This window comes from Rutilus rutilus (genome assembly GCF_951802725.1).
Source record: "Rutilus rutilus genome assembly, chromosome: 4".
In the NCBI taxonomy this organism is placed as follows: domain Eukaryota; kingdom Metazoa; phylum Chordata; class Actinopteri; order Cypriniformes; family Leuciscidae; genus Rutilus; species Rutilus rutilus.
The window spans coordinates 17,248,214-17,272,533 of record NC_140212.1 but is presented as its reverse complement, the minus strand read 5'-3'; the positions used below and the strand labels follow the sequence as shown (position 1 = coordinate 17,272,533).

The window sequence follows — 24,320 nt, the reverse complement described above, 5'->3', positions numbered from 1 at the left end:
CTTCTTTGTCGTTGTGGAGAGCGCAGTGCATGGTTGCATACTGTAGCAACGACAGACGCCACGGAAAATCGGACCGAATTTTACTATTAATAATAAAAGATAAGCTAATGTGCATTGTAAATGTCATTAATTTATCTTTTTTGACTCATTCTTTTTATAAAACTGATTTAAATGCTGAAATATGCGTGGTTTATCTTTTTATAAAAACTTTTTTGTCAAAACTTTATTTGAACTTGTACATGTTAGTAGATAACATGTTGCAAGACACTCCTTTAAAATCTGGCCATCATTTTTAATGTTATTATTTTAATGTTTATGTAAACAAAAAGTGCATATTGATGCTAAGTTTATTTGTTATTTGCTGGTTTTCGACATAAAACTTGGTGAATTGATTTTATTGTGTAGTATTAGTACTTTTTGAACAGGATTCTGTGATAACCGTGATCATTTTGGTCACTATAATCATGAAATGAAATTTTCATGCCATTTCGTCTCTAGTTATCATGCACTAGAAAATCAGCTATAATTATCTGTTTTTACAGTATAATATGTAAAGTACAATTTTCTATCTCTGATTCTGTTCTTTTCTCTGACATTTAAGGGTGTCATATATAGGCCTACAAAAACAATTTTAGGTCTAAAACAGTTTGGATAGTTGTTAATATGAGAGTTATGAGACATTATTTAAGATATTGAAGTACTGTATTACATGAGTAGCTCTCGGCCACTTTCATTTTTAAAAAGTAGCTCTCAAATGAAAAAAGGTTGGAGACCCCTGCTCTAAAGGCATACTCTTTTCTTATGAAATGTATTTAAGATTAAATATCTATGTATCAGTGGTGTTCATTACATTACATAAAAAAAGAGAAACCACATACCATTATATTTAGAATTTTTATATTAACTATGTAATGTCTGCATCTATTCCAAAATAATAACCAAAAACAGTAACTATTTAAACAATATATTTTTTTTGTGAACTGATGTTCAGCTGTTTTTAATAGTCAACTTATTTTCATCAAGCTCGGTTAACATTGGTCACAAATGTACCTTTTGTTTCACCAAATTGATTGCAGAGCTGCCAACTCTCACGCATTCACACGCAATTGACACTTTTCACACGCTCTCACGCCACACATCCATTTTCTCACGCACAGAAAAATCGCGAAGCAAAGAGGACACGGAGACCGACAGACTAGACAGAGCGGGTTACTTATGATATAAAACTGTCACTTTTATTACGAAATTCAAACCAAATAAATACCGTTTTGGGGCTTGTAAATGTGACGCGACAGATCCCTAGCGGCACGTGACCCGATCATCTCTAGCTAATAGTAAATAAACACGAACACTGTTGAAAGATACAGTACAACTTACCAAATGTATATTCCTCATACATAATATCGACCAATAAATCAAACAAAGGGGTCAATAAAACAGCTGGAGAACAATTATGTCACACAACTTTACCTCAGGAAAGCCATTTGATGACCATAATATAGGCTATAGCACGTTAGTTGGCTTGAAAAAAAGAGCAATATTTTGCTAAATGTGTATTATATTACATATTTATTATATTTTTACTTTATAATAATGCTATTTTATATCATTCAATAAAGTTGTTATTATAATAAAAAACGCATTATATTTATTTGAGTTATTTTTAACCTTAAATAGGCTAATACTGCCAGCTGATAGTGCTCTCTGTATGTTTACAGCATTAGGTGAGTTGTTTTTTTCTTGAGAAAAATTAATGCCTATCTTGTGTAGCCTACCTGATATTTATCCAAATGAGTCAATATTAAATCAAACCACAATAATTGAATTGAATTTAAATAATAAAAAAGCATATAGCTTACCGTGTAAACATTGTAACATGTTGTCACTAAACCTAATAAAATTCAGTTTAGTTACTAAAATGTTTTGACAATCACAATACACTTATTGTGATGCAATATTTTTTTTTACATCCCCCCAATCCCCCCTAACACCCCGCCCGCCGCCATAAATCTCACTCTAAGCGAAACTCAAAAGTTGGCAGCTATGTCTGATTGCTTACTCAAAAAAAAAAAAAAACACAGCCATTGTGTTTTTAGGCAATTTTCATGTTTGATTTTAATGTGACATAAAACGGTGGTATCTACAGTAAGTGGCTGAGTTGTTTGCTTAGTTTGTAATTAGTCTTCCCATTAACGCCATAATGTTGTTCATTCAGACCGATTCACGAACATGCATGAAAACAAGAGTCAGGTTTTATCGCACTAACCAATCATATCCAATCTAACCCTTTCCCCCATTCATTCTCAATTACCCCCACCAAACCCGCTGCAAGCTTTAAAATGGGCTCAGGGGAGGCAAGAGAGATGCGTTACCTGCTGGTGTTGCTGTTGGACAGTGTTACTTTAGAAAAACAAGTGGTTTATATACTAAACCGCCCCTGCTATGTATAAAATTCCAAGGCTACCAAGAGTATGTGATGTATGCATGGTTTCAGTTGTTCCTACATTTTTTGTTGTACTAAAAAATAGTATGAAAGTTATTGAATCATTATGATTTGTTCATACACAGATATCACACACACTTGTACATGCGCATGGTCCGTGAATGAGACCACAGTGTTTCGCTACTTAGCATATCCACGTTATTCTCTAATGCTAGATGTTGTAAATGACTCTCTTCTCCATTCAAAATAGACCAAAATTGATTTTAAAGTGTCTTTGCGACATGATAGTCACAGCCAGTCACCAACGATGTCTGCCATTCTCTGGAAAGAGAGTGAGAAGTGTTGTGTTTTCAGTTAGCATCTAGCTACAGTTTGTGTCGGCTCAAGAAAAAACAGATTGATGCGCATCTTGTCAACAAAGCCTTTCTGCCAAAGTAACTGCCACTCTCGAGAATAAATCACTGATCGATCCATCTTCCAGCAATTTGCAATTCTCATTTAAAGTATGATTTATCAACAAATTGAGCTTTAAGAAGATGTTGGCAAGCGATTTAATGGTCGTAGTGGATTCATTTTCTTTTCATTATGTTATTACACGCTTGGGTAGTCGGCGGTATTATGAGATATTCTAGTTGTCGCGATGAGGCATGACGTCTTGCGCTGTCTTCTGAGGCGTAGACACAGGTCGCAAGACTGGAGACGTTTCATTTGCCCCTATTTCCTGTGAACTGTCATTAGCATGCCCATCATAACTCTGAATGATAGGCTTTCAGGGTGGAAAGACACCAGGCTCTGGGGCTTGTCATTGTGTAGCTATTGACTGATAGATGATGAGAGATGATGTGAGTTTCATACACTGGTCACAACTTGATGACTGTGTAGGGCTCTGGTTGGTATTTTCCACAACCCTTTGATGCCACCGTCTCAGGGGAGTGCGAATCTCTGCTGTCAGATGTGGTTTTTAAACTGGCTTAGTTGAATTTTGATTGCCGTGAACCGGCAGTTAGTAGGTCAGGTAATGGATGAGAGTGCAACCGTTTCACATCAGCCAGTATTTGGACCAGTACAGGGGAAAGGAAATGTCTGTTGTTTGCTTCTAATATTGTTTGTGTGGTACTTCAGTTTATAAGAAGGGGTTCACAGTTTATAACAAGGTTTTGAAGGGTTCAAAATTAAATATCTTTTAATTTTTTGAATTATACTCTTAGTGTTCTTATTGGTTTCATATGGTTTTGAAAAACTTTTGTATCGTTTTCCAAAAGTTATCTAATGATATGGGGTTACCATAACAAAATGCAATGACATTCTTTTCTTACTTTCTTACTCCATGAATCACACCATGTGGCATTTTACAGCCTGAACATTACCTTGTCATAAAAAGGTTAATTTATTTGATATTTCAGATACTTGTTGAACTTTTAATAAAGCATATGCCAAATTTTACATGCGGTTTTCCTATCAAAAACTTCATTATTTGAATGAGCTTTTTTTATTCAATATGATAACATGATATTGCACAACCCTGACAATTATTTTGATTTATTTTTACTTTATGCCCCTAACATAATATCAAAAAAAAAAAATTATTCAGAAACTAAAACATTCTTATTATGTTTAAACTGCATTTTTAATGTGTTTTTGAATAAATGAATAGATCCAGGAAAAGAAATGAACGTCATTTCATTGACCCTGGAGTCAGGTGTTTACTGTTGGAATTCCCACAGTGATCTGCCTTAACATGCAGAGTTTAGAAATACCCCAGTGCTTTCTCAGCTAGCAGCAATTAGCACAAACTCTGGAGCTCCTCGCTGGCTAATTACTGCTCTGCTATCCAGGACGCAGGAATACATTAACACTTCAGTTTAGCATTTTAACCCCTTGCTACATGTACATACACTTTAAACTGTTCTCATTGTAAACTCGGTGAGGAGTTGTTTGTGTTCATTTCTTTTTTTTAGCTGGGGTAGTTCAGCTGGTTGGCCAGCTGGTATCCTAGCCTGAGTAGCTAACAAGCACATAAACCCCTCTAAAACAACCAGCTTGAAGGCTAGCTAAGATGTTGCATATCTGAGGCTAGTTTAGGTGTGCCAGTTATCAGGGCCGACGCCACGAGGGGGCAAAAGGGGGCATTGGCCCCTCAGATCTGATTTGCATTTGATCTTAGTTTCCGCAGGAAACAATGGTCCCCTCAAGAATTATGAATGCCCCCCAGTTCGTTTGTCCTGGCGTCGGCTCTGCCAATTATTGTCCTGGAGGTTCAATATTCTAGGAAGTTTAGCTCCAATTCAAATTAAATACATCTTAACCAGGTGATCAATGTCTTTTGGAGTGCTATAAACATCTAGGCAGGTGTGTTGGGGTAGAGTGCAGCTAGACTCTGAAACCCTGGGCTAGTTTAAGCTGTTTGCAGCATTCTAGCCTCACAAGGAATTCTAGACTTCTAGAATTCTCCAAAAACGAGTGAAATGGCTGCCAAACAGTGTTTTGGTGGTGCTGCGTGATAAATATCACAAGACTTGAGTCCATATTTTGAAAGTCTAATCATAGACTACCAGTCAAAAGTTTTGTTTTTTAAGAAGTTTCTTATACTCGCCAAAGCTGCATTAAAAATACAGTAAAAAAACAACAATCAAATATTAAAATTTTTACAATTACAATAATGGTTTCTATTTTAATACATTTTAAAATGTAATTTATCATGGCAACCCTGAATTTTTTAAGCAGCCATTTTCCTTGTGGAAAGAAATTTTTGCTGAATAAAAGAGTTCATTGAACAGCATTCATTTGAAATAAAAATCTTTTGTAACATTATACATGTCTTTTGTTAACAAAAAAATGAAGTGTGATGTATAATGATGAATTCTTAAAATTTTAGAAAAGCTACATTTTTCAAGGCTTGTACGTTTCCTTTTGTATGGACAAGGTTGCATCATTATTTTCACCTTAGAACCTCAAAAGCCTCAAGTTTTGTTTTTCTTTCTTCCCTGTTCTCTTTTTTGTGTCTCTGACAGACTGTCAGACAGCATATGTGGCACTCTGTAAAAATTAAGTGAACCAGTTACCCGGGCACCTGTTCTGTTTGGCTCACTTTGAGCTTTGCTATGAAAACCTTCTTTTTTGTTGTTGGATGAGCTTTCTAGCTGCTGATTAAGCCCATGGCTCAAACCCTTAGGGGACTCGCTGACCTGAACTAACTCCCGCCTCTCTCTTTTCTCTGTAGGTACAACCAGGCAGCCTAGAGAAGGAGAAGTTCCCGGAGTAGACTATAGCTTTGTGACCGTTGAGCGGTTTGTGGAATTGGAGAAAAGTGGAGCTTTGCTGGAAAGTGGAACTTATGAAGGTAAGTCGGCCGAGTTGCACAATCATATATCAGGTTATAGTTTCTGTCCCAATATCTCATTGCTGGGATTAGGGATTTGAGCAAGCCCTAACCTAACTAACCAACTGCTAGCCAAGTATTAAACTTTGGTGCATAACTCAATGTGCTACGGACATGAGTGATACCTCAAATCATGGAGATTCTTGAGGTGAAGTGTGCTATTACTTCTCTAAGTGGTGAGCAATACAGTCAGCTAAAAAAGTCCATAGATTTTCATTAAAGGAGAACTCCGGTCAATTTTAACATTAAGCTAATTTTTTTGTACATTTGGAGTGCTGTCAGTACAGAGAACAACGACAAAAATCGGTGTTTCCTACACCGAGTTATCCTCTTTTTAAAATGTGCACCCTGTTGACTTCAATGGGGCAAGTTTTAAAGCTGCTTTTAGCCTCTTAACATCCTTGATGTGTCATTACAAGTGCACAGGTCATGTAAGTAGTCGATCGTCGAGTTCACGCGCATAGGTTTAGTACCTATGATCACGCGCGTGAACTCGACAATCGACTACTGTGGACTTAACAGGATGTAAATACAGGTATGTGCGCTGGCTGAATAAACATCATTTTTATTAATATCTTTCACATCTACTGCAGTCAGATTCACCCGCGTTCACTCAGAAGGAATCACTCACATGACCTGTGCACTTGTAATGACACATCAAGGATGTTAAGAGGCTAAAAGCAGGTTTAAAACTTGCCCCATTGAAGTCAACAGGGTGCAAATTTTAAAAAGAGGATAACACGGTGTAGGAAACACTGATATTTGTCGTTGTTCTCTGTACTGACAGCACTCCAAATGTACAAAAAAATGAGCTCAATGTTAAAACTGACCGGAGTTCTCCTTTAAAGGAGGAAACTGTACCATATCTGGGATCAAAATATCAGTAGCTGGGTTTCTATCCATGTATCCAAGTTTTGGGATGCTGCATAAAAATGATAGATTGAAACAAACATTTGTTAGACTAACACATGTTAGATTAAAAACTCGCAATGGAAACACACTTTCAGAGAAAATTCTGACTCTGCCTCAACCAAGGTATATGACTGAATAAATATCTCAGAGAACAAAAGATAACATCTCGCTCTGGTCAAAGTCTGTCATCAAAATGATTGGCTATACTGTTACCTCCTAGAAGTGTTTGACGCGCTCTCGCTCCAAGACAAAGGGATCTGCTGCTGATTGCGAGCAAACATGAAGTTCATCAGAGCATTTTGTTTGTGCGCTCTAAACCGCAAGTAATTTATTACAATTAATAATGAGCCACAGTGGCATCCCCAGTGGCTACAACTTCTATTTCCAATTATATTGTATGACATTTTCCCTGGAAGTGACTATTTTATGTTCGTAAGCTTATGGGATGGCAGTGCTCCTTTATTAACAATTTGTTTTGTGATATTCTGTTTTTCGAGACCCTCTGTGAATAAAAGAGGACAGACCATGGGAAAGTATCTAATTGGCAGAAACTCTAGTTAATTCACAGTGTGATATAAAAATACTGTAAAGTGAATCTGATTATCTGGGGTCTTGTGAGCTTAGCCTTTCTTCACTTCAAAAGTCCAACAACTCCATCTCTTGAATAAATATCCATATCCCTCTCTCTCCTTTAGTGCATTGACACTTTCCCTCTGAGTTGACTGTGAACTAGTGACTGAAAGGGACTGAAGAGAGTCTCTATATGTGAAATACATCAACTCTTCGCTTATACTGTATTTCTTTCTCATTAAATCTTCCTTAGTGTTCATATGGTGATTTTGATTTTCAGCACGTTTTAAAGATTGTGACTGGCACTGTAACCGTCAGGTATATAAGTGGAATATGTGATGGGTTTACAAAGGGGTTTGAAATCTAATATATTAAATAGTGTTTAAATAAATAAAAAATATATGTCCTGACTGACTCAAATATACAAATAAATAATATTTTTAAATTTTTTGCATAAATTTGCACATATATTATGTGATATTCACACATCGCATGGCTCATAGTTTATTTCAGGCACGCTCTGATTATCTTCTTTGCTTATTATTGGGGCAAATTTGTGTAAAAATCGCTATAAATCATTTCACACAATAACAATTGTGGTGGTTCAAACTTTCTTTATATTAAAATCTGTTAAAATTTCAAAGTCTGGTTCTGTGTCAAGGATTAAACAATTAAATGTATATATACTATTGTTCAAACGAAAAAAGAAAAAAAAACTTCTGTTCAGCAAGAATATATTTAAAATATATTAAAATATAAAACAGCTATTTTAAATTGTAATAATATTTTACTGTATTTTTGGTAACACTTTACTTGAAGGGGTGTGCATAAGACTGACATGACACCTTCATAATCATGACATGGCAGATGTCATAAATATGAAGGAGGTCTTATGCAAGTGTCATTCGCCCAATTATGACATTTTTTATGCAAATACAGTGCTATGCATAAGTTTAGACACCCATACTAAAGTTGACTAAAAAGAGGAATAAAAAATCATCTTTTGGAAACTGAACGTAATGCCTTAATTAAAAAAAATAGGAAAAATCCAACCTTTAAGGACACCAATTTTCTTTGTGAATGAATAATGTATCGTAAATAAATAAATGTTCTTCCTTAAAATACATGGTGCATAAGTGAGTACACCCCTATGTTAAATTCCCATAGAGTTGGGCAGATTTTTATTTTTAAGTTTTTTTTTTTTTTTTTTTTTTTTTAGGATACTATGCATCTTGACAAAGTTCCCTTGGCCTTTGGAATTAAAATAGCCCCACATCATCACATAGCCTTCACCATACCTAGAGATTGGCATGATTTTATTTCAGTTAGCCTAAAAGCTAGTTTGATTTGCATTGAGAGATGATCTTATGGAAAGTACCCCATGCCAATCTCTAGGTATGGTGAAGGCTATGTGATGATGTGGGGCTATTTTAATTCCAAAGGCCAAGGGAACTTTATCAGGATGCATAGTATCCTAAACAAAACATTAAAAAAAATACTTAAATAAAAATCTGCCTGCCTCTATGGGAATTTAACATAGGGGTGTCCAAACTTATGCACCCTGTATTTTAAGGAAGAACATTTATTTATTTATGATACATTATTCATTCACAAAGAAAATTGGTGTCCTTAAAGGTTGGATTTTTCCTAATTTTTTTAATTAAGGCATTAAGTTCAATTTCCAAAATAAGATTTTTTATTCCTCTTTTTAGTCAACTTTAGCATGGGTGTCTAAACTTATGCATAGCACTGTATGACATTGTTTGAGATGTCTTTGTTATGACAACTTGACATAAACCAATACATCATAACCTGTCAGTGTCTTTGTCATGACAACTTGACATTACCAAGACAACATAAATTGTCATAAATATGTCATAAACATGACATAGCAGATTAATTATCAAACTTAAGAAACCACTTAGCTTTATGGGTTAACATTTAATTAAACTGTCAGATGATTGGTTTTGACAATGGCTGTCATGAGGCCATTATAACTGTGTCATGAATGTTTTTCTTGACCTCAACTACAGTGGTACAAATTTAATTTGTCATTAAAATGTTATAATGGCTTCATGACAGCCAATGTCAAAACCAACCACATGACAGTTTAATGAAATGTTAACCCATAAAGCTAAGTGGTTTCTTAAGTTTGATAATTAATCCGCTATGTCATGTTTATGACATATTTATGACAGGTTGTGTTGTCTTAGTAATGTCAAGTTGCCATAACAAAGACATCTCACACAATGTCATATTTGCGAATGACACTTAATGACAGTTGTCATAAACATGCATAAAACCTCCTTCATATTCATGACATGTCATGTCATGATTATGACGGTGTCATGTCAGTCTTATGCACACCCCTTCAAGTAAAGTGTTACCGTATTTTTTTTTATGAAATAAATGAAAAGAAAAGAGGAAACACCTATATTAACATAGAAATGTATTTATATTTCTTCTTTTTCATTACTTTATTATAATAAAATGAAAGAATAGAATTTGTATTTAAGACTACAGTCAGCTGGTCATTATCACAATAATAATGAGTCATACAAAATGGACATGAAATATTGCATTTAAAATATTAATATTAAAGAAAGAGGTTGTGGAAAGACATAAGAGATGTGAAATTAGCACCGTCATGCAAGAAGTTGGACAGTTAAAGTGTAGTTGTTTAGTTGTCCAAAAATAATTAAATAAATAAATCAGAAGCAAGTATTTCAGACCTGATAAACTTAGCTACAAAGAAACACTTACATTTGTATTCATTTATGCTTTATTCTGTTTTATTTATTTATTTTTAATCCATTTTTATGAGTTACAGCTGTTGTGCGCTGTAGCATCATGTCAGGTAGTGACCCGGGGAGAATTGAAGGCACACTCAACCAGATGCCCTGCTCTCCTCAAGAGCCTGTTCATCCCAGGGGAGCCATGGCACTATTACTGAGTCTGTAAACATAGAACAGCACTCCCTCACACACTGATCGTTTGTGTGTGATTGTACAGGTGTCGGACTTTTGGTTTATTTGCAGAGACATGGTTTTCACTGACCGAGCAATGCAAAAAACACAGTTATTACAAACACATGACACACCGAGTTCATATCATAGACATATTTTTATTTTATTTTTAAAACTTGAATTACCACATGGTTTACTCACCCTCAAGCCATCCCAGGTGTATATGACTTTCTTCTTTCAGACGAACACAATATGAGTTTTATTAAAAAATATCCTGGCTCTTTCAAGATTTCTCTTTGGAGATTTCGAAGCCCCAAAAAGCGCATCCATCCATATTTAAAACTTTATCATCTAAAACTAGCTTTCGACAGACGGCCGTACGCATCGATTTACGGCGAAAGAGTGACCTCTGACATGACGCATGATGTATTGACGAAAGCGCAGAGGATAGAGCAAAACAAAACACCGGTCACAAATTAGAAGTCTAAAACGAGAATTTTTAAAGAGAGATGTCAGAGGATTTCAATATAAGAGAAGATAAGCTTGAATTGTTTGCCCAGCCCTATTTGTTTGCATGGCATCACTATCAGAGACCTTTTGCTAAAAGGATCCTCAAACTACGTTAGCAAAACGTCTTTAAAATTTGAACACATTTTTTTCTATGATCATATGTGACCCTGGACCACAAAACCAGACACATGGGTGAGATGTATACATATATTTGAAAATCTGGAATCTGAGGGTGCAAAAAAATCTTTAAAACCTTTAAAATTGTCCATTTATGTTTCCAATTGTGCTGCATTTACTGACAAAAATAAATGTTTTACATAATTATGGTAGGAAATTTACAAAATATCTTCATGTAACATGATCTTTACTTAATATCCTAATGATTTTTGGCAGAGAAGAAAAATCGATAATTTTGACCCACACAATGTTTTGTTGGCTATTGCCACAAATATACCCGTGCGACGTGACTGGTTTTGTGATCCAGGGTCACATACTGTATGCATACTGGCGGCACTACTCTCCGTCTATCGAGATGTCCATAGCACGGTGTTTCCTGTCTGGTTTGCTCCGCTGGAGTCCTATAGGAGACAATTAAGAGGCCACTTTTTCTAACCCGTTCTCATAAATGCCGCATGTCGAAGACTTTTGGGCAAAAAGCGCCCTTGCGTCTACATGCAGGTAAACTCAAGGCAATTATAAGAGAAGTCACAGAGAATTGTATCTTTATTTTTATTTTTATTTTATTTTATTTGAATGGTACAGTGATCACGAACAGTGATTGACTGTCATAAAGCTGAAAGCAATACAATAATTCAGAATCAGATTTAATAATAAATTGGCTATATTTAAATCTTAGCTTGTGACATTGATAATCTGGTTTATTTCTGATTATTTTGTTTTGGCTGGTAGAAGTTTTGAATTGCCGATAACTAAAAGGAGCCGTATGTACGATGGTGGCCAAAACTGGTACTGCGATCACTTTCAAATGACTGTAGAGCGGTGTATCCCCTCCCCCTCCCCCCTGACTCGAGGTTGCCAGATAGGCTGCAGGATCCAGCAGGAACGTTTGTAGCTGCAGCTGTGGTAACTAGAGCTGAGCTGGCAACCCGGATGCCGAAACACTACTGTCTTCGTGATTAGTATATAGGTGGAGGGTGGCGCTTCAGGCCAAAACACAACATGACAACATCAACATCAGTTGAGGGCTGCAACTTCACTTTTAAATGACAATATCCTGGCCGGACTACTGTTGTCAGTGATATAAGTATTTGAAATGAACATGATTTCTTAATGTCTAGTGACATATCAGGGCCATTTTATGATTAATTGAAATACATTTCTTACATACAGCTCCTTTAAAAATGTAGCAAATTGGCTGGTGAGTGAAAAAGTTCATTTCAAACCCTGATCCTACAGTACATCATACATCGGATCAGGGGTTACTCTTTTGACGTAAGTCGACTTGCATAGGTCGTCTGCCGGAAGCTAGTTATTTTAGTTCAATAAGTTTTGAATATGGATTTTTTTTTCTTGCAAAAATCCATCACTTTGCTTCAGAAGGCCTTTATTAACCCCCTGGAGCCGTATCGATTACTTTCATGATGGATGGATGCACTTTTTTGGACTTCAAAATCAGGACGGCCATTCACTCACCTTTATAAAGCTTGAAAGAGCCAGGATATTTTTCAATATAACTCTGATTGTGTTCGTCTGAAAGAAGAATGTAATATACACCTAGGATGGCTTGAGGGTGAGAAAATCATGGGGTAATTTTCATTTTTGGGTGAACTATCCCTTTAACCATTTGTTTCTTTGATTCCAAAGTTTGCTTTTATGTTCACTTTCGTAGTTTTTTCTTTTGTATTATTTAATTAAATTGTATTTAAACGTTAAAATACTTTAATTGTACATTTATTGATAATGCTGTTCTTTTGAACTTTGTATTTATAGATAGACAGACATAGATGGATAGATGGATAGGTAGATAGATAGATAGATAGATAGATAGATAGATAGATAGATAGATAGATAGATAGATAGATAGATAGATACATACATACATACATACATACATACATACATACATACATACATACATACATACATACATACATACATACATACATGGATAGATAGATAGATGGATAGATGGTTAGATAGGTAGATAGATAGGTAGATAGATAGATAGATAGATAGATAGATAGATAGATAGATAGATAGATAGATAGATAGATAGATAGATAGATAGATAGATAGATAGATAGATAGATAGATAGATACATACATACATACATACATACATACATACATACATACATACATACATACATACATACATACATACATACATACATACATACATACATACATACATACATACATACATACATGGATAGATAGATAGATAGATGGATAGATGGTTAGATAGGTAGATAGATAGGTAGATAGATAGATAGATACATACATACATACATACATACATACATACATTACACACATACAGTACATACATACACAGATACACGGATAGACAGATACATAGATACATAACATCATGGTGACAGAGCTTACATTATAATAAAACGTCAATTATACACCAAACGTCTGATTGATTGCAGATAACTTTTACGGCACCCCGAAGCCCCCGGCAGAGCCCAGCCCACTGCTGCTGAATGTAGCTGAGCAACTGTTGCCAGGCGCCACACCCAGATCACAGGGCAAACGTAGACGCAACAAGTCCGTCAGCAACATGGAGAAGGCTGGCATCGAGCCACCTGAGGAGGAAGAGGAGGAGAGGCCCGTCATCAACGGCAACGGAGTGGCCATCACCCCAGGTGAGGAGCTCTTAATCAATTTAAGAAGAAGAGAGATCTTTCATGCCATCTTGTCATGTACGGGCTCTCCAGTGTAGTAAATTCAGTTACTGCTGTGACCTCAGATCAGGGTTACTAGCGTAGAGATGATTACCGTGGGGCCACTAGGTGCATCATGTATCATAGCAACCGCCTCCACTCTAAATTACCTCATAGTATCCACTGTTGTCAGGGCAATAGCCTAGCAACTGTCGTGCCAGCATGTTATCACACATTGCCTGTTTTTCGCTCCATAGGAGCAGCTCTGTGGGGCGGAAACGTGCATCGAGTGTGGATGTACTGAAAAAAAACTTTTGTTTTGTTCTGGCTCTAATACACCTACATGACATCTTTAGAATCTTAGAATTTAGTTAGAGTATTGTTCATATCCAGTAATATAAAAAAAAACGCCAGAGGAATTTGTATTTCTCTGAGCTCTTTAATAGCTCTTTAATAGCTCACTTAAAAACATGAATTCAAAATTGACCCTATTTACTTTCTTAATTCAAGTTCCTGGCCTTACTGTGCATGATTCATCCGTCCATGTTATTCGAAAGAGGAAAATATATATATTTTTTTATAATTTATCTGTTTTTAATCTGTTACTAATTTTATAATTTACTCAACCTATGTCATCCAAACCCATAAGACATCATTTTCTTCTCAAAACACAAGTGAATAAATTTTTTAATGAAACCAGAAAGATTTTTGTCCCTCCATTGAAAGTCCATTCACCAAAACTTTGACACTTCAAAAAGGTTATAGAGACATCGTAAAAGTAATCCATATGAATAGAGCCATATAATCCAAGTCTTCTGCTTAATAGACCTTAAGCACAAGCAAACATCTTTAGAATTTTGTCTTTGAACTTCCGTTTTTGCAGTGGTATAGTACTATTAGTATAGTAGTTTTAGCTATAGTAGTTATATTAATATTAGAAATCTTAGTTGTAGTATAGTAAAGTATTGTAATCAAGACCGGGAATATTTTAAAACAAGCGGTTCATTTATAAATCCGTAAGATCTTACCTTCATGCTGTGGAAATACAACGCGGAAGACAGAACACAACGAGCACAGAGCTGAAATGGGGCGGGGCTACATAAGGTCTATATATAATAAACTGATTTCATTTAGGCTTTTATTCACATAAAAACTTTGATCAACACACATACGTAGAGCACATGATATATTGTAATTGGAAGCTCAACTGTACTCAGTTCTCATTAGAGGACAACCCTCATTGGTTCTCGTGCCTCAGGCATGTATGGTTGAGCTTTACCATTTAACTTTCAATTGTGTTTAGAAGATAAGCTAAAGTCTTATGGGTTTGGAAAAACATGAAGACAAGGGTGAGCAAATAATGACAATTTTCATTGTTGGGTGAACTAACCCTTCGGCCTCCATTTCCTAGTCAAGTTGCCTAACTTAAAGGTTGTATCAGTGATTTCAGGCCCCCCCCCCCCCCCCCCCCCCCCCCCAAAAAAAGATCACATTCATCTAATCTTTCCTAACGATCCGCTAGCTGCTCGCCCCATAAGCATGCCGTCAAAAAACGTATCTCTGTAGGCAGCCTAGGCTCTGAGATCTGCACACAAAAACACAAAAACAATTGGTTTCACCAACCACTCAAAACCAAAACAAATAGTGTTCCAACCAATCACCGACAGGGGGAGGGTGTTGTGAGGTTTTGAGCCAGCTTCTTCTTCAGCTCCGACTTTGCGTGCAGCCGTGCACGAGCACAAAACCCTCCCCCTGTCGGTGATTGGTTGGAACACTATTTGTTTTGGTTTTGAGTGGTTGGTGAAACCAGTTGTTTTTGTGTGCAGATCTCAGAGCCTAGGCTGCCTACAGAGACGCGTTTTTTTGACGGCATGCTTATGGGGCGGGCAGCTAGCGGATCGTTAGGAAAGATTAGATGAATGTGATAAAAAAAATGTTGGGCCTGAAATCACTGATACAACCTTTAATTCCCACCCAATTTATTTATTGTTAAATATATTGTTTCACTCAGAAATGCATCACATTAAGGACATAAAATAGTTTGTGAAATGTGTTTAATGTTGACTTTAATGGAGTTCTGAATGATTCAGTAAAGTTTGTCTTCAAAGTTATTCTTAAAATCTTTGGGAAATCGAAACCAATAAGACCATTTTTGACAGCAAGTAAGAGTATATAATAGATGTATAATATTAAGATGAATAGCTCAGATAATTTGGCGTTGACATTTTATGTGAAATGTTTGAGTTCATATTGAAATCTCTGCCTTTTCATTACATGTTTGGTATCTTGCGAGATCTGAGCACAGTTTTCCTGAGCAAATACTTTTTCAGGATTTACAGTGTATAAAACAAATATATGGTTATTATATGGCTGGAAAATATTCGTAATTCATTCACCAAGTGTGACAAAAGACTACTCCTTGATGCCTTGAAATTATGTCTAGATAGATGGCTCACAAGGTTGTGTGTGTGTGTGTTTGTGTGTTTGAGTGTTTATGTGAGTGTGATTGAGTGAAGCTGTCCTCTCATTTCTCAGTTGATTAAAACATCAGTACTGGTGAATGTTATGGGATTCGGTGTCTTTTTCTTTCGTCTCTCCCTCTCTCTTCCCCTCGATCTGTCTTTTGCGCCTCTCCTTTGGGACCTCCAACCTCCATAACTCAAACTAGGACACGTTCAGTTCTCTTCTGCTTTCTCTCTCTCTCTCTCTCTCTCTCTCTCTCTCTCTCTCTCTCTCTCTCGCTTTATCACCATAGACTCCATTTTAATCACTCCACTCTTATTTCACTGTTTTAGTCCAACTTACTCTATCTCTGACTGTTCTTCTCCGTCTTACAGTCTTCTGTTTTTCTCTTTCTAACATGCTCCTCTTATAGTGACCTGCTTTTCAATTCTCTCAGAAACTCTCAAACTCAAATCTCAGTTACATCTCTCTCTCTCTCTCTTATAAATATTTTCTCTGTCTCACTCACATTCACCGGTTTTCTCTGTAGTCTTGGACTCAGAGTTGCACCAGCCGCGCTGTTAAAAGTTGGAGACGTCTCCCAAAATATTGGATTCTTGTAAATTTGACAGTTTTCTTTTTATAAGCGTTAGCTCTTGGTGGTGATTATTCAGTTGAATTCAGATACACTATTCATCATGTTTATCCACTTCTATTATCTGGTTCTTTTTGATTGATAAAGGTGTTTGAATCTGAGATGTAGGTCTGCAGCTGTTAAAAGGGTTATAGATTTAGTTTAAACAATTTCGCAGTACATTTTTATTCTGTCAATTTTTTACAATTTTCTTGCATTTTTTAGAGTCCAGTGAACATGAAGACAAGAGTACAGATGCCTCAGGAGAGATGCCCACCACATGCCCCTCTGAGACCTCCACAGATGCCCCTAAAGAAGAGACAGAACCTCCAAAATCGCCTCCCAAACTGGATGAGAATGACGAGCTGGGTCCTCTGCCAGATAACTGGGAGATGGCTTACACTGAAAAAGGAGAAGTGTACTTCATTGAGTGAGTATCTCTATCCATCTGTAAAATTTCTAATTATTTAGAATTAGAAGTTATAATCAGCATATTTTAACCCTTAGATGCATGAATGTTTCGCCAATCAGTATGCCAATGTTCTGGTCTTTAGTATATCTAACACGGATGGATGTCTACCAGTCACGATAATATTAAAACTATCCTGATATTAGAGTAACAATTACAGAAGAATAGAATAAAGCATATTTTGTTACCTTTTGGAGCTTGGAAGGGTTCAGTTTGAGCAGATGTTTTATACCATCATCACTGTCCTCGTTAGAGCTCATTTCTCAGTACATTCAGCATCTGGCTTATATTTGCCATCTCAAACATATTCTCAAAACTATCATCTTCAAAATTAACATTTTGATCACTGACAGCTTCTTCACCAGATCCACCATCAAGTGACACTAATATTTGATTGCGTTCAGTACTTGCTCTGCAGTAAATCGCTGAGCCATTTCAAGTTTTGCTGATGATACTTCCTATTCTTTTGTTTTCTGCCTGCGGTAACTATGAGTGAAACGTCACTTCATCAATGTGTATCAGACATTGCTACCTTATAGAATAAAGGTGAATTGCACTTATTCAATCATCAAAGATTCAATTATTGTTGTGCAGAAAAAATATACTTAAACTGTTACACACCTAGGCTCGTTAGCGACCCTATACAAATTATTAATGGAAAAACAGGCATTCTTTAATACATTTATAATGAATTGATTGAGGAATACTAAGAAGGTTGATGTCTAACTTTAAAAAATGAATGAGGAGGAGGGTTGTGAAGGACATCCCGGGTCACTAAAGACCCGAGTGTGCATTTAAGGGTTAAAGGTGCGTTCAGTATTTTCCCTCCCCCCCAAAAAAAGTTTTTACATGGAGCAGGAGCAGAATGGGGAAGAAAGGTGATTTAAGTAACTTTGAACGTGGCATGGTTGTTGGTGCCAGACAGGCTGGGTATTTCAGAAACTGCTGATCTACTGGTATTTTCATGCACAACCATCTCTAGGGTTTACAGAGAGCAGTCAGAAAAAAGAGAAAATATCCAGTGAGCAGCAGTTCTGTGGGTGAAAATGCCTTGTTGATGCCAGAGGTCAGAGGTGAATGGCCAATTGGTTTTGATTGGTAACTCAAATAAGCACTCGTTGTAACCCAGGTCTGCAGAAGAGCATCTCTGAACACACAACACGTCGAACATAAGCATAAGACACACCGGGTGCCACTCCTGTCAGCTAAGAACAGAAAACTTAGGATACAATTCGCACAGGCTGAACAATAGAAGTTTGGAAAAACGTTGAGTCTCGACTGCTGTGACATTCAGATGTTAGGGTCAGAATTTAGTGTAAACAACATGAAAACATTGATCCATTCTGTCTTGTCTCAAGGGTTATGCTGGTGGTGTAATGGTGTGAGGGAAATTTTCTTGGCACACTTTGTGTGTATTGTTGTTGGCCATGTCCGTCCGGTTATGTGTCTCTCTTCTGATGGCTATTTCCAGCAGGATAACTCACCATGTCTCAAAGCTTAGTGCATTCCTCCCTGAGAACCATTTTTGTCTACAGTAGAAACAGCTCTGAGATCAGTGGCAGAAAGGTAGACTCGCTTGTCTCAGTGATTGGACTCGACTGACGGCACTCTGCCAAGCGACTGGCCAGAGAAATTGCAGCCTGGGGCAAAAAGATGGTGCACCTTTGATGTGCTCGCTGTCTATGACACTCCACACTTCTACCCTTGTGTGTCTTCCTCCCTGGTTTCTCTTACTTTTTCATCCCCCTTACAGAAAAGAAAATTAATTTCATATAAAAGCGTATCAAAGGACAATCTATTGGCACAGTGCATTTCCACAGCTTATGTTCGGTTGCTTTGGGAGTTTGAATGTGACTGAATGCATGTACAGAGACATTTTGTCATGATTAATATGGTCCAGTATGAGCGTGTGTGCGCGTGGTGAGAGATAGACATATGGAGAAGTGTCTACAGTTTGAGAATTAAAGACGCTCCGTCTGTGAGGGAGATCGAGAAAAACAAGGCGCCATTGGCTGCTTGACAACTCCATTAAATCCTCAATAGTCACACTGTGTGGGCCAGTTCAAACTGTGTGTGTGAGTGTGCATGTTGTGTCGTGTTACATGAAGCAGTGACAGACTGTCCTCGCGTCATTCGGAGTCAGTCATATTTAGCTTATGTCATGAACGATACAACAGAAAATAAGTACTATCCCTGAGGAAAAGAAGTACTGTACAGTCACAGTTTGAAGATTGAACACACACATTTCTAGCTATCAACAAGGGACAAATATCAAATATATGGAAAAGCAATTGAAGTGTATAAATACATGAGAAATATCACACGAGTAGGAGTGCAAAAATATTTCTCAGAGAGGAATTTTGCTATTGTATGCCCTAAACAAGCTTCCCTTATCACCGCTTGACGTTTTTAAATCTTTGAAAACACATTTTTATTCTTTACCTTTTGAATACATTTTAAAATATAGATATATGATTTGAAGTTTTTGTATTGTATTTATTGGTATTTATAGAATGGTATATTGTGATTTAATGTGTACTGTAAAGCAAATTAAAAAAGTTCAACTGCTGAGTTGAGTTGAGTTGAGTTGAGTTGAGTTGAGTTGAGTTGAGTTGAGTTGAGTTGAGTTGAGTTGAGTTGAGTTGAGTTGAGTTGAGTTTTTGAGTTGAGTTGAGTTGAGTTTTTGAGTTGAGTTGAGTTGAGTTTTTGAGTTGAGTTGAGTTGAGTTGAGTAAATGCATAGTATGCATGCTTCTTGCTAAATGTGTCAGCATTTCATAAATATAAGAATGGGAAGCATTTTTAGCATTGCTGTTGAGCATCATGCCAAGTTGGAGTATGATCAGATATTTATTTAAATGTTATTATTAATTTGTGTTTACGTCGCTCAAATAGCACGATTAGTGAGCTATACAGTGAAACCGGTATCCAAGCAACAGACAAGTCCCGGGGGACGTCAATGCACACATTCTACCAATACGGTTCGGTACGGTTAGTCAACCGTGGTGAGAATTCTAGGCCGAGGACAGTTTGTAATCGTGCCGTGTTGTACCAGGCACAAATGGAAACCTAACCGTTCCTTATCATTCTTAGAACCGTTCAGCCTGACGGTGGAGCAAGAGATGCAGGTTGTAACCTGACCTGCAACATCTTCCGATTCCATTCTTTTTTTTACATCAAAACTTTAATCAAAATCTGGCATCCACTTTGACAAACGCAAATAAAAACCAACCTTTCCCTTTTGCTAATGTAAACAATGTTTTGCCTGGGAAACAAAAAAATAAATTGAACTGTCTGCTGTCATGGCTGGGTAAAAGAGGGAATATGTGGACTGCTTATACTTCACAGCCAACTCAACGAAACTGTAACATTAATTAGTGTAATTGGCTAATTATCAAGATGTTGTGTGAACATCTAATGTTGAATGAAATAGAGAAGGTAGTATCAAAATTTTAATTAGAATGTCTCTCACATTTGCGTCATCAGTTGCCGTAGTCTTATTGGTTGTTCTTAGATGGCCGTCATAGCCACACCTCAGGACTATGACTCAACATTTACATTTCAGATACTGTCTGAACTTTGTTGGAGGCTAAGAGTCATTGCAAAGGCAATTAGCTGTCGGTGAGCATGTGACACTAAAATCTGGCACAAATTTTTTTTTATGATTCCTGAAATTGGTCTCAGATGACAAAAAAACATTGTGTACTAAACTGTTTAATTAAATCGCTGCTCATGTTCAGTTCTCCTCCCTCATACAGTAAGTCAGTCAGTCTTCCTCGCCATCTCTCTCCTCCTCCTCTCTTTCTTGCTGTGCTAATGAGATGCTTACAGCTAATTAAAAGTATCGATTGCCGTTTTGTTAAGCTAAACTTTTTTTAGAGATGAGGTCTCCTGAGACTTCATTTCAGTCTCTCTCGTCTCCTCAGTGTGATGATTTACAGTAGCAGTTTGCAGCAGTCTCTTCTCCCTCTCTTCCTCTTCATCTCTTTTCCCTTTATGCTCCATTTCTCTCCTCTCCAGCCACAATACGAAGACGACGTCCTGGTTGGACCCCCGGCTTGCGAAGAAAGCGAAGCCCCCTGAAGAATGCAAAGAGAACGGTTAGTGTTTGTCTTTCATTTCTCTATATATATTATGACTCTGTTTGCTTTACTCTCCACATGGTGCAAGCCAAAGACAAACGTTTAAATCTACTGAAATAAAGCCTGTGAAATTGACCACAGTTATGAAGTGTTATTAAATAAGGTGTGAAGCAGAAATGGGTTGGTGATTTTATAAAAGTCTGATCTGATAAAAAATTCTTCCATCAAGTTCATTACTCTAACTGCAGGCGGTGATTGCTAAGCAATGTAACAGCCAAATATCTTTTTTTATAACTTGGTGTATTTATGCACAGTTCAGTGGGATTATCTGTAACACAGTTTAGAATACAGTATGTTTCTTCATTCATAGATCAAGCATCACTATTATTATTGATCATAGATAAAATCATGCAGCTTTTTGAGGAGATAAGTGCTATTGGTTTTCAAAGCAATTGGACAATTGTGTTTGGCAGACAATAAAACAAGTCAAAACAATCCTGTAGAAACTGAAGATGGGACCTGTATCTAGAGACAAGGATATTGTGAAGCAGGAGTAGCCAACATTGATATTAGCCAACCCTAATCAAACACACCTGAACCAGCTAATAAACGTGTTCAGGATTACTTAAAAATAACAAGCAGGTGTGTTGGAGCAGGGTTGGAGCTGAAGTATACAGAACCCTGCTCTTGGTTGGCTACCTTTTTTATAGAGACTTGAGCTGCGCCCGAAAGCTTAAAAATGCCTTCGGGAAGATGCGTTCCTAGGTAGGAAGCCATCAAGGCACATCCAAAATCCAATGTTAGCTTCACTTCCTGTCTCCTGAGATACCTTCATCTGATTTTTGAAGGCAGCATAGATGTATCCTCCTCTTTCTTTGATATCCCACAACCCTGTGCGTTTTAATTCTGTGACAGTTGAGCTAAAAAATAAAGATGGCATCTGAAAGTTCAGTTTGTGTGTAAATGTAAGTTTTTGACCAACATTTTCCTCTTCTGATGTAATTTCTAGCAAGAAATTACTATTGTAGTAATTCAATATTTGCTTAGTTATCACTATTTTGCTGTAGATCAATAAACCGTTACGCTGCCTCAGAAGTCTGTCTGAAATCAGTTTCGTAAAGTCATTGCCTGATAGGGCAGCGAGGCAACACTGTAAAAAGTGAACAGTTGGATCAACATAAAAAAAATTACTTCAATTGGTAACACCTAAAGAAATTAAGTTTTCTCAACTTAAATTATCACGTTTTATCGTGAAAAACGTGAGAAAAATTTTGAGAAAACTTAATTTCTTTAGGTGTTACCAATTGAAGTAATTTTTTAAAGTTGATCCAACTGTTCACTTTTTACAGTGAAGTCACTGCCTAAGCTTTCGGACGCAGCCTCTAGGTTAATGCTGCCTTAACATGCCTTTGGAATTATCGTAATTACGAGTTTCCAAGTCGGAAATTGGACGCCATCTCAAGTCGTATTTACTACTGGAAAATTCTGAGATCATTTTGATACCTGAGTTTCAAAAGCTGGGCGTGCTATAAACTTTAGATAAGGCGGAGGAAAGAATGATTGCTGTATATTCAGAAGTGACAGAACCCTGACAGTATGTTTATACACAGCAAACATAGCACGTATATTTGTCTGAAATTACAAAATAGCGTGGTGAATGTTTATATGGTTGTCAATGAATGGGACTCTGCAATTTAGTCAAAATGAAATATCTTCAATACATTTTGTCTTTAATAAGATTTACCCAAGAAATAAATAGGCAAGAATAAACCTGGTGTCCTTCATGATCATTATTCTTTCCGACAACAAAGCACTTGAATGCGACAAGTTCAAAATTAAATTGGTTCAATTCAAAAAGATTGAAGTAGGAAACCACATGAAGACAGCATAAATTCATTGATGATGACTGGCAAGCAACCACCTATAACACACAACCATTGCTTTAACCACCCAGAACACCCTAGAAATCAGTTAGCAATGTCCTAGCTACCAACCACAACACCCTTACTACCACCTAGCTGTGCTGTAGAAATCATTCAGAACACCCTAATAACCAGTTAGCAGTACCTTAGTAGCCACCCACAGTACCCTAACAAATGCAAAACACACACACACACACACACACAAGTGGTACACTTAGCAACCACATTGCAATGCCTTGACAATGACCCAAAACACAATAGCATGTAGTGGCAAGTTTTGCCTACCTAACTAGAATCCACCCTTATTTTAACTAAAACCTGACAACTTTTTATGCGTTTTGGCCCTTTATTTACATGACAATGGCATTTTGGGGGCCTGAAAACACAAACTTTTCAAAACGGGTTTCAAAGTGCACGTTTTTGAAAACTATACCATTAATGTCTCCGTGTAAACTACAAAAACGTGAATTTGTGAAAACTGTAATGTCATGCGTATTACCTGTTCAGTCTGTATAGGCGCGTAGTGTTTCTTTACAAAGTGACATCGCCAACTACTGGCCTGTCGTGAATAATACAGCATTTTTTGTCATTTTCGCGAATCCTTGTTCACAAAGGAAAAACTTTTCCATTTTTAGTGCATCGTTGTCGTGTAAATGTATTCCATCTCACAATGTCCTGCCAACCCCCTAGAACACCCTAGAAGCTGTATAACAACACCCTAGCAACCATCTACCAACGCCTACCAACCACTGTGACTGCAACTGTATATCAACACCACCCAGAACACCCCATTAACCATAAGGCAATGCCCCAAAACATTCTAGCATCAAGGCAGTGAATTTTACACTGGCAAACACCACTCACATATTCTTTAGCAAGTGTAACAATCCAATTTTTCTTTTGGTTACTCTCTTCACACTCTACTTCTAGCACTTATGAGTGTGTTTGAAATGATCTTGAGCTGAAGTATCTCAAAGTGAATATGATGTTAAATTCATCATGTCTGCAAGGTATTCACCGCTGTTATAGTTGCTGTAAGATGATTTATTCATTGCTATCTTCCTCTCAGTTCACACATTTGTGCACTAAAAGCTAACTTTGTGTTTGCTGTATAATCAACTGTGCCAGTGCAAGGTGCTG

The 24,320-nt window shown here is 36.9% G+C and overlaps 1 protein-coding gene across 2 annotated transcripts in view; it reads left to right on the top strand.

The window, feature by feature from the left end:
• The window catches only part of magi2a (membrane associated guanylate kinase, WW and PDZ domain containing 2a), a 250,463-nt gene that overhangs the window by 148,399 nt on the left and 77,744 nt on the right, over nucleotides 1–24,320 (top strand). For both annotated transcript variants that reach the window (XM_084408381.1, XM_084408380.1), the window contains exons 3-6: nucleotides 5,664–5,783; nucleotides 13,399–13,614; nucleotides 16,934–17,138; nucleotides 21,197–21,276. In XM_084408381.1, coding sequence (XP_084264507.1) covers nucleotides 5,664–5,783; nucleotides 13,399–13,614; nucleotides 16,934–17,138; nucleotides 21,197–21,276 — 621 coding nt within the window. The remainder of the gene's footprint in view (nucleotides 1–5,663; nucleotides 5,784–13,398; nucleotides 13,615–16,933; nucleotides 17,139–21,196; nucleotides 21,277–24,320) is intronic.